General features: G+C 40.3%; 1 protein-coding gene across 1 annotated transcript in view; it reads left to right on the forward strand.

The window, feature by feature from the left end:
- The window catches only part of nsun2 (NOP2/Sun RNA methyltransferase 2), an 18,196-nt gene extending 12,463 nt beyond the window's left edge, over window positions 1–5,733 (forward strand). The window contains exons 14-19 of the mRNA XM_014028821.1: window positions 201–293; window positions 378–513; window positions 1,276–1,356; window positions 4,380–4,518; window positions 4,841–4,880; window positions 4,983–5,733. Of these exons, the coding sequence (XP_013884275.1) occupies window positions 201–293; window positions 378–513; window positions 1,276–1,356; window positions 4,380–4,518; window positions 4,841–4,880; window positions 4,983–5,271 (778 nt within the window). The 3' untranslated portion in view covers window positions 5,272–5,733. The remainder of the gene's footprint in view (window positions 1–200; window positions 294–377; window positions 514–1,275; window positions 1,357–4,379; window positions 4,519–4,840; window positions 4,881–4,982) is intronic.
- Window positions 5,734–11,946: the final 6,213 nt, after the last annotated feature.

Consider the following 11,946-nt stretch of genomic DNA (forward strand, 5'->3'; position numbering starts at 1 on the left):
TATATATATATAACTCTTTCTGTTGTTTTTCAGATTTTTTTTAACTAAAAGCTAAATTTTTTAAATTAAAAGCTAATTTTAGGCTAGTCTTTTGTCTATTCAACAAAAATGTTTTCCTATTAAATATTCACACTGCATATTCTCTCATTGATATAGGTTATTTAAAAACATGTTTTGGGGATTATGTTTGTGTCTCTCAGACCTCCACCCTCTAAAAAGCTGAGGTTGTTTGGGTATAAAGAAGACCCCTTTGTGTTCCTGACTGAAGACGATCCCGTCTTCAACACCATCCAGTAAGTATCTGTGGATTTTCGACACAGAAGTGGGCTTCAGCACTTGGATCAGGCCAACTAAAGCCTCTCTTCGTCTCTCTTCAGATCGTTCTACGATATGTCTCCTGACTTCCCCAAACTCAACGTTCTGACCAGAACCCACGAAGGCAAGAAGAGACACTTGTACATGGTGTCCAAAGAGCTGCGCAACGTGCTGCTAAACAACAGCGAGCGCATGAAGGTGTGTGCTGTCTCCACATACTTTCTAAAATACAATCTTTTTTTGTTTTACACCAAACAGTAAATAATTTAAGCTTGAAAAGTGGAATATTGCTGTTTGTGTTCATGCGTCACTGTGATTAAAACAGTATAAACAGATGGGACTGTTGTGTCCCTCTGGTTCTTCAGCCTGTAACACCTGCTCAGGTTTGTCTGCACATTAATACAGATTCTGGACTCGGCTGTAATAAGAAGTGGGGCCAAGATTAGTTGTTTGAAGTTGCTTTGCAATTTATTTATTTTTTTACCCCTCCTGGGAATATTTATATATTTTTTTCACATTTGCAGGTGAGTTTGGCCACAAACGCATCTAGAGCCGTTTTTTTTTGTTGCTTATATTAGACTTTATTTAAATTATTGTTTAATTAGTTTAAAGCAACAAACAGCTGAAAGGTCTTGAGGCTGTTTTGTGATAAAACGCTACTTATATTAGTTTTATTGCTCTTTTGTTGAAGCAATAAAGCCAACATATTTATCCCAGATGTGTAGAATAGCTTTAAAATGCAAATCACTGATGACTGCTGCTTTCTGCTGGGAAACCTAGTGAACAGTTTTTCAAGTATATTTTACTGAATCTGCCTTCGGCAAGATAGGCTTATGTGTTTGGGAAAAACATTATCAATAATTTGCATTTGTGTAATCTGTTTGAACCCTTATTTGAGTAACTGCTTGTCCCTTTGGGAGTTTCACCAACCTGCTTTACGTTTGATGTTTTTTATGTCAGGTCATTAACACCGGGGTGAAGGTGTGGTCTCGTAACAGTGATGGAGAAGAGTTTGGTTGTGCCTTCAGACTGGCTCAGGAGGTAACTCACACACACACACACCTTGTGCTTGCATCAAACTGAGGACTTTATTAACTTTGTAGTAAATTCATTTAAGCCAGAAATTTACCATAACCATTACTAGTCTATGCCTAACCTTACAAACCCTACCTCTAAACTGAACTAGTAGAGTGCAGTAGAGCTGCAAAAATGTGAGGACTGGGAAATGTCCTCACTTTGTTAGAAAATATGACGGTCCTCACTCTGTAGCATAAGCAAATATATATATATATATACACACAGCCTTCTCTGTCCTCATGGGGACTTTGCATTGACTTCCATTCATTGCTACAGCCCAACTCTGACCCTTTACCCAAACCAGGGCTATTCAACTGGTGGCTCGTGGGCCACATCCAACCCGGGGATGATCAAAGTCCAATTGTCTCAATAATCTCTTTAGCCCAAACCCCCGGTTCTACTTTAATTACTACAAGTTCTTTTAGTTAGACGTAGACATGGACATGTGGTATCTACAGAAACGTCAGAGTCTTGGCTACAAGCTGGTAGAAAAAAAACATTTCTATGAACATCTAAGACAGTTAAAACAACAAGCAGATGAAGGTAGGGCTGGGCGATATGGCAAAAAAAAAGATCACGATTGGTTTTTTCATATCGTCCGATCTTGATTTAATATCACAATTTTTTTGTTAACCTAAAAAGTGACTGAAAAATAATTTAACAAATAAATAGCTACAGAAATAAAAAAAAGCTGTTATTTCACTTTCACTAATATAAAAAATAATGTGGTTCAGTAGAACATTAAATTATTTTTGCAAGGTATTTAAAAAGGTATTTACCAAGAAAAAAAACGTTTATGTGTAAATCATCGAATCTCACATTAATAAAGTTATCCTTTTGAAAAATCAAAATTTTAGAATTGAATTTCACATTAAATATAAAGGAACATAAAGCCAACAATTTGTGCACACTTGCTAATTGAATAGAATCTAAGCTCATTATTTACTTTTGTTATAGAAGGAACCTCCACCCCCCTCCTGTGAACAGAGCTTTATCAAACAACAAACAACACAGTTTCATTTTTTATGAACGAATATGTGATTCTGCACACAACATGTTGGATGAACTCCCAGCTTCTGAGTGTTCAGGAGTTTGCAGCTTGTCTCAGCTGCTGTTTGTGATGAGACTCAGACAGGAAGTGGTCTTCACATCTTGTCCAGCCCATCATATGCCAATAAAACTTACAGAAAAGTTCTTCTCCAGATAAAAGAAGAACCGCTGGGACATTGTTCTGTCCTAAATGTTACTCTACGACTGCTTCATATTTTTAGAGGACACTTTTGTTTGAGCCGAGATGCGCATCTCGGCTCTCTTTTCTTCTGTCTGTCTGTCTGTCTGTCTGTCTGTCTGTCTGTCTGTCTGTCTGTCTGTCTGCCTGCCTGCCTGTCTGCCTGCCTGCCTGTCTGTCTGTCTGTCTGTCGGGACTCGGGAGGGGAGCTCAGACCTCACCCTGCGTGTCTGTCAACAGGTAACAGCAGGTACAAAAAGCGACAGCAGCCAAATTACCTCAGCAACTCGCCGAAATAAGCGAACTCTGTGAGATTCAGCGTTTTATACTGGATTACTTTGGTTAATTCTGTGATTCATTCTGCGTTTCCTTAACAACTTATAAACGTAAGTGGAATAGAAGAAGGTGGATTCTGACTGGCTGTTGTCGCCCACATTTCCGCCATGTTTGATCGAGAAACCCCCAATTTATACTACTTGCGTTCCGTCTCCTCTCCGGTCCGACCTCCGCAGCAAATACGCACCGACTATAATCAATAAGTGTTTACACTGGCTGCGCACGGCGGCGGTGAGCGGACGGCGATCCGTCAAAATTAGAACAGATCCTATTTTTGCTGGATGACAGAGCAGCGCCGGAGTCAATTTTTAAAGATTACATCGCACCAACAGGAAAAGAAACGAGCACGACATCCGTATTTTCAAAATAAGACACTTTTAGGCTGGATAATTTGTCGGAATAATGTCAAAATTGCAGCTATATTAATAAATATACGGATATATTTCTACACAAATGCTGTCAGAATGAATCGTTCTGTTTGGGAAGCAGATGGAAACGTAGCATGAAGCACATGTGTACACACATGATACACATGGATTTTATTTTGAAATCAGAAGTTTCAGAAAGCCGACAGCGAGATAGTTTCAACATAGATACCAAAAGCATTTACATCATTGTTTTCAGCTGTGTTTGGAGTTCGTCTTTCACAGAATTAATTATTTTTTGCTGTGACTTCCACACTTATCACTGAATTTATTGCGCGATCTCCTTCCTGCACGTCTGTCGGACCGGAGCGGAGCGGAGGTGATGTAAACTGGACTTGAAACGCACAGCTGCGACCTGCGCAGCGGAGCGGAGATGGAACGCATGTAATGTAAATTAGGGGTCAGAGGCTCACAGCTGATCACTGTGATCGATCTGAATTTTTTCTTGATCAATAATCGCAATCAAATAATCGCCCAGCCCTAATTGAAGGTAAGACTAAGATAAGTAAAAAGAAAATTGGTTAAAAATTTGCAAGTCAAAGAAGTCAAAAGACTTTTTGTTAAATATTAGACATAATATGTTGTTTTTGTTTTTGATGTTTTAATTGCGCTACTTTCATTACACTGGGTTCTGTATGTTGTATTCATGATTAAATGCATCAAAATAAACTATTTCAAAGGTAACAGATCTTTGTAATATTTGGCTTATTTACTTTGATGGCTTTATTTGCTGGATGTTCGGCCCCTCAGTTGTTAGCCTGCAGTAACTTTGGCCCCCGGAGCAGTTTAGTTGACTAGCCCTGCCCTAAACCTAACCACCCCAGTACCTAAACCTACCCTAAACTCAATTCACACCTTCGTTCTAAACCTAACCCTTATCCTCTCCCCAAAACCAGCCTTTTAAACTCATGGGGACTGATTTATTCATTTTCACATGTAGTGGAACTAAAGAATCCTTATCTGATAGTTTGGTCCACATTTCACTCTGTCCTCTCCAGGGAATCTACACCCTTCAGCCGTATATTCGCTCCAGGATCATCAGAGTGAGTGTGGAGGACATCAAAGTGCTGCTGACTCAGGAGAACCCTTTCCTCAGCAAACTGGAGGACGCCGCTCACGCTCAGGCCAAACAAATGGGTATGTCCTGCTCAGCCCGCGGTGCAGCCTGCAGATGTGAGCCGAGCAAAAATCATTTGAGCAAAGCGCAGATTCGTCTGGTTGTTCGTCAGATTCTACATGTAGCTGCTGTAACAAGGTGGAGGACTTGGAAATGCTCTCCGTCCATCTGTTCGTTACAAGTTCAGAAAGCTGTAACTTTGACATAGAATGGCTACTTGGTATGAGTCATCCGTGTTGCATGCCTGACCATACCATGTAGTCATATGACATCATCAAAGCAGCTATGTTTGGTGTCAAGTTCTAACTTATTACTAATAATCCTCTCGTGTTTTCTCTTAAGGAATGGGCAGCATTGTGTTGAAGTACATCCCAAACCCAAAGTAAGCTTGTTGCATCATTTTCTTGTCGATCCTGCAACAGTTTGAAGTGACGTTCTGGTTTGCATGAGTTTCTCACACCTGTTGCCCCCCTCTGTTTTCCAGTAACCCCACTGAGCCTCAGTGTTCCATCCAGCTGTGCGGCTGGAGGGGAAAGACCTCCATCCGAGCCTTCGTCCCCCGAAACGAGCGCTTTCATTATCTCCGTATGTTGGGCGTGGAGGTGTTCAGAGACAAACAGGGCCAGACGCTGAAAAGTAGGGATGGAAAGAAGGAGGAGGAGGAGGTTGAGGGGGAGGAAACGGCAGCCGTGGAAAACGAGGCGGAGCTTGAGAACGGCGGTGAAGACCAAGCAGCGGAACCAAAGACTGACAGCAGCAACAAGGAGAGCTAGAGCTTTAGTGGAGATAAAACAATCACCAGAGTGACTGATTCAAGCTGGAAGTGTTGACTGAATCTGAAACCACACGATATGTTCGAGCAGCAAAATGTGCCTCAGTTTACCAAGCTACCTGTCAGGCCTGGACCGGACTCCTTTTGAGTTTTATCTCCCAGGAGTCAGCTTGTTAGTTAAATGGCTTGTTTTATTTTAGTTTATGTGTTTATTTTAGTTCCTTTTTAATAGCATCTAATTTTCTACATTTGTAGCCAAAGCAGAAATATTGAGTTAATTAAAAATTTGAATTGACAGTCGTGTCACCTACAAGATTTTTGGACCTTTTGGTGCATTTTACAACCATTTTGATAAAAAAAAGTGTGGGGGGGGGTAAGAAAACGCATTGATCAGAATTAGACAATTGCTGACAGTTTCCACTTTTCAGTGAACGATTTTCTAATTAAAAACTAGAGAATTTTACAGTTTGTGTTTATTTTAGATGCAGAAACATCAGAATTTTGAGTTTTCCTTAATATTTATGGTTCATGGTTGCTTTGAGGAAGCAACGAGAGGGTTAAAAAATGCACTATGAAACGATTAGTTTGGTTTAAATCATGAAAAATATTTAATGCTATTAAGATAACCTGTTCAGAAACAGAGTACAGAAAAAAATACACATTTTGGTTGCATTCAGAAAACATCTGCAGTTATTTGTTTAAATACACCAAACAGAAATCTGCTCAGATAAGATTTATTAGGTTTTAAGATTTATTTTTTTATTGTGTTTTAGGTTCTGCTGTGGACAACAGAAAAGTTTGCAAAACCTTTTTATAAATAATTTTCTAAAGTTTGTAATAGGTGTCGTAGAGCAGAGCCCAGCCTTTTATATAGTAAATATTAAATGAATGAAAGATTTAAACTGAATTAGCCTTTTAATTCTTTGTGCTATTTAACATCAATTTTTATATTTTTTTTCATGTATGTGACCCATTACATCCAATGTCAGGGTAAGGGCGATAATAAAGCGGAAGGCTTGACCATCCAAACTCACAGCCAGCTTTGGTGTTCGCTGTTGACCAAGGACCTGGCCCACCTGGACCAGGTAGGCTGGGTCCTTCGAAGGACCCAGCCTCTGAATTTGGACACAGCCAACATATGAAGCGTGTGTAGGAGGGAGGGGGGCGGAATACCCTCAGCTCATAGGTTTTAATTAGAGATAGGTCTATGATTGTAGAGTCCCAATGTTGATACCAGTATCAGTTCTTGTACCGATACCAGCATTTTTACAAGTACTTGTACAAAGTGCCACAATGCTGTTATCAATACCAATACTCCATTCAATGGACTCAGAAGACAGTGCTGCTGAACAGCTTGTTACATGTTGATGCTCTGTTTGACGGAGCATCGACCTCCATCTCGTACCAGTTATTTCTGTTTTTCCTTTTTTTTTTGCGTAGTCAAATGTTTCTATGTGGATGGTATGTTCTTCCAAAAACATTTAAATGCAAAGTTCACTTAAAAAAAACCTTTAAAAAATCAACAGTCCTGACGTTGCTCCTGCTGGCCACCAAACCTGATGACGATGACATCATAACTTTGAAGGATGTTTTCACGATGCTTCAAATGTGCTTTAATTCAACTTCACTGTCCTTTGCTGGAGAAAATGTTTGGTTTTTCAGGAGAAACTAGACAAGAAGCACTCTCATCATGATGGAGAGCAGAGCTTTAATGAACCCAGGGTTGTGCAATTTCCCCAGACGACAGATAAAAAATAAAATCAGACTTTGGCATCTCGTACGAATTTGCTGAATCTTGTCAGCAGTTTCCACAGCAGCTCATCTTTAGTAGATGGGTGGACGTTTCTTCCTCTTGTTTATTAACCAGTCTGACTGCCATGACAACGGCTGTCATGACAACCAGCCCCCTCACCTCTCTCTGGAAACAGAGGGACCACAGAGAGCATCCTCTTTGCTTTTCTCTGGTTTTTTCCTTACGTTTAGGCTAAATCTTTGCTCTTGAGCCCCTTTTTGTTTTGTTTGTCTTTTACCATGAGTTCTAAAGATTCAGTATCATTTCTCCTGTCTGCGTGGACGCCATGACACGTCCGCTTCAACAGGTCAAAGTTCACCACAAGAAGACTCGCAGACTGAGATCTGGATCGTTCCTTTCACTTCAGAGCGATTTGAAGCAAAAAGCAAATGAGGAGCGAGAAGTTTTTATTTTTTACTGTGTAAAAAACCCAGTTCAGAGTGAAGGAGCTTTTGATGCCAGTTGAGAATAAACAAGGCAAAGAAAATGCTCAGTTCTTTCAAGCCGAGTAGAAAATAAGGCTCAAAATTGAAAGGAGTTGAAAATCAAAAGCTTGGAAACACAACGGTAGACGAGCAGATGGAGGCTGAGAGAATGTGCAGTGATGAATAAAGTGAATTGGACAGATATGGAGAGGCTTGGAGATAAAGCAGAAGCTGTTAGAGTTAGTGTGTGTGTTTGCCTTTCTTTTTGGACTTTTTTTTTTTTTTTGTAAAATCACCTTGACAGGACCAGTAGTCCTTATGAGGCTTCAGACTTCATTTGGGTCCCAGTCCAGACAGGGGTCCTCTATTTGAGGATGTTAAGGTCAGGCATACATAGGAATGTGTGTGTGTACTTGGTTTCTGTTAACTTTTTAAGACCGTCTTTGGTTTAAACTCCTACCTTGTGAGGACCAGTCGTCTATTTGGGGACTAGGGGCTCTTTCAAACGTGACACGTTTATTCATTGAATATAAGTCCATAATTCAGTAGTCACGTTTTGTGATTTTACTGAAGTGAAAAAAAAAAACTAATTCAGGGCTAATAGAAAGTGACAGCTAAAGTTTTTAACTCCTACGTAGAAATGGCTCTCACTGGGACCAAAGCCTGGTTCTGACATGGTGGAACGCCATTTTTGGGTTAGGGGTTTTAAGACTAAGGTGTGGAATGAGCAGAGGTGGGACCAATTCATTAAGTCATTGTTTTGCAAGTCTCAAGTAATTGTCAAGTCTTTATCCTCAAGTCCTGAATCAAGTCTCAAGCAAAGACAGTCAAGTTTCAAGTCAAGACAGGCACCTGTCAAGTCCCAAGTCTGAAAATTGGATTTTCAAGTCCTTTTGAGTCATTTTTTAACAGTTGCAGTTATACTCTTAAAAAGTGTATTTATCTCACATTGTGATGAAACGTGCAGCTGAACTTAATGTATTTAAAAATCTTTTTAAAATTTCACCCATTATTTTTACCATTTATTTTTTGTTTTGCTCTCAAAGGAGCAAGACACTTTTTCCTTCTCTCCTGCCCTTCCTTATCTTCCCTGCTTTGCTGCTTGGAGCCTTCTCTACGTTTTCATCCAAAGCCAGAAATTATGGACATTTTTATTTTTATGAATTTGTTTAGCTGGTCTCAATAAATTTTTGGAACAAACTTTTTTCTTCCATGGGACGACATGTCAAAGGTGGGACCTCTGTTCTGCTCTGTTTTGGATATATATTTGGATTTCGATCACTGGATTCTACAGATTGGCTTGGTGGTCTCCTGGTGTTCTACAAAACAACGTCGGTGGCTTTTCATTTCCTGGCTGCCTGACCATTATGAAGGATGGTCGTGCTATCAGCACTCAGATTTTTGCCTTGAGCGAGCTGGACTCTGTCTGCAAGTGGTTCTGCTGGGGGTCATGGGCCAGCTGTGGTTCCTGGACTTTGCTGGTCAGACGGTCTTGATCTTGGAGAAGCTGATGGTATGGCTCGGTGGAATTTGTCTACATTATTTGTCTGATTGGATTTGCTACCTTGAGATGTACCAGCGGACATGAAGGCAGATGAAAAATTGTTATTGTCTGCCTGGCTCTTCTGTTCCCAAAACAACTGATTACAGAATCTCTCTCCCCTACATGGCCTTGAGAGCTGTGGACTAAATCTTCCTGGATGTTTACATCGACTGAGGGTCTGCCCCCCCCTCCCCACACCTGTCTGTGATCTGGTTCCTGGAGCAAGCTGAGGGCCGCACAGAATGAACAGTTAACATCATATTCTGAACTATGGCTGCACTGGTTTTGGGGACTCGATTCTTCGCAAGTGCATACAACACTCATGGCTTCAGATACACACACCCCTAAACTCACTTACTCCTCTAGCTAATAAATATGCAGAGGTTTTTTTTTATAAACACCACAGTGTGTCACATTGTTGATATAATATGATGTTTTTTTTTTTCCCTCATCTTCCCTTGTGTGGCTTTTAGTTTTTCTGTTAAGGGTTGCGCCTCCTCATGATGTCTTCATGAAGATGATCCTTGCTCTGTGCAGGGGTCTGTGGCTGCATGAGCCAGGGCACCTGTTCTCCCACCCATGTTTGTTCTGTCTTCTTCTTCTTCTGGTCTGGTGTTCTGAACTGTAATTTCATTGTGCTCTGTACAATGACAAATTAGATCTAATCTACGGTAATCTTTATAATGAACAGTTCAGGCAATCAGAGCTGCAAAAATAGTATTCCTTTACAATTTTCCATTTTTAAAAATCTGGTTACTGTGATTTGATTTGCTGTGCTAAAGACGGACAACCTATCGTTGTTAATACGGAATGAGTTAAATTCATTAGGGGCCCAGTTTATAAATAACGAGTATTAAACTTTAGATTTTGGGTTAAATATCATGCCTTTTCAAGTAAACAGGGTCAAGTCCAGTTCAAGTCCCAAGTCATTGGTGTAAAAGTCCGAGTGAAGTCACAATTCTTTGAACATTTTTTCAACTCAAGTTTAAAGTCATAATATTAATGACTCGAGTCCCCACCTCTGGACATGAGGGTGGGTTAGGGTTAGTTATGGACTGGAGGGTGTTAGGTTGTCATACCACCCTGAACACCAGATCTTGTCTGATCTTGTAAGCTAAGCAGGGTTGGGCCTGGTGGGCTTGTCTGGTGGGAATGCCAGGTGCCATAAAAACCAATGTAGGAGTTGTGCCCATATTGGTCACCAGCAATAAAAAACCTTTGACCAGCATAGGTTGCCTTCCAGAAGGATGCCAAATCAATCAGGGTAAAGCTACAGAATGAATGAAAGTCAATATGTGTGTGTGCTGGTTTGTCTCACCATCAATACTGTCGGTGACCTTAGTCTGCTGGATTTCTACATTAACTTTATGAGTTTGTTCTCCTTCGCTGTCAACTGGTTCGTTCCACCTTCTCTCACTTTGAAGCTACAGTTCTTTGTTCAGACCCTCAGTTCAACCCTTCATTTTGACTATTTCTCTGGAAGAGCTTAAAGAAAACACTCACATCCTCAAAAAGCTCTGACTATAAAGTGTTTTTCCAGACTGTCAGTCTAAATTTAGTCTCGCGTTGTTGCTTTCTGTTCTCCCTCAACACACCCGTTTTATTGCAGAGCTGTTGTCTTTCTACTCTCAGTCTTCAAATGATACCCTGGGATGTTGTAGAACTGCCTTTTTTTCTACTGTAACACCTGTTTCCACTGTTGTTTTATTTTAGGTTCTCCTTTTCTTCCTCAAACCCTCTTTTTATGTGGTAGATGATAGAGAGTCCTGAACGATCCCTTTATTTTCCTCTGTTTGGTAGCACAACATCCATTTTGTCTTTTCAGCAAGTTTTCAGTTCAGAGAAGTCAGATAACGCATTTCTTTTTGTCACTTGGCTTGTTCTTTTCCTAGAATTTTCCACAAAAGACACTTCATGCTTCTTGGTACCTGCACCTCTGGCTTAAGTTCCTTTCAGTTCCAAAAAAAATGAAACAGATTTGTTCTTCTTTCTGTCAACTTTTAATGTATATTCTGTTCATTTTGATTAGGTAAAGCTGGATCTCAGGCGTTAGACTGCTCGGAGCTCTCAAGTTACACGCCGTTATAAACTGAGAGCTCTTATGTCATCTCGTCTCAGATTTCTCTGTTGGGTCATCGGCTCCGGGCACAACATGGTGTCAAAGCGTGGCTTCATTAGAAACTATACGCAGTTATGTTCCGGGGAAAAGTCTGAATGCATTGTGATGTGTCATTATAAAAACAATATTGTGTTTATTGAATCATTTCACAGAGAACAAAAGCTTTTGAGCAGAATGTGCACTGGTCAGTGATGTGGAGGTAAAATATTTTCGAGGATATGCAGAATCTGAAATTTTAGATTTTAGAACGCCATGGAAGGGAAAATCAAGCAGGTGAGAATGCTCTTAAAAATAGTTGGGACAAGGGTGGGCTTGCTGCACATAGTTGATGAATTTTGGCGTATAGGCCTGTAGACACATTAAACAGTAATCAAACACCTTTTATTAACTGGTAGCAAAAATAGAGTTACACAAGTGTTTTGCACAACCCCAATTCACTGATGTGAAGAAGAGCTGACTGTGCATCTATACATCTTACCATTAGTTCCCATTGTCTTATAACCTGTGGCCAGCAGCCCGTTCTGCTTTGCCCTTGGTGTGGTTACACAATGTAAGACTGACAGTGTCAGTAGTGTAATCAACACTTTATAGACATCAGCTAAACACACACCGCAGAGAGCCCGTAGTGGTAGTAAACATGAATTACGGTTTGGCCTGAGCTGTTACTAAAGGTTTCATTAAAGCACACTTTGTACTATCCAGTTATTCTTCTGGTTATTTCTCTTGTAGCCTAGAAAAATACATCATAGAATGTGGCTCAACCAGGAACGGTGTGTTGTGGTTTTTGAAATGAGTTG

This window comes from Austrofundulus limnaeus, unplaced genomic scaffold (genome assembly GCF_001266775.1).
Source record: "Austrofundulus limnaeus strain Quisiro unplaced genomic scaffold, Austrofundulus_limnaeus-1.0 Scaffold814, whole genome shotgun sequence".
NCBI classification, from domain to species: domain Eukaryota; kingdom Metazoa; phylum Chordata; class Actinopteri; order Cyprinodontiformes; family Rivulidae; genus Austrofundulus; species Austrofundulus limnaeus.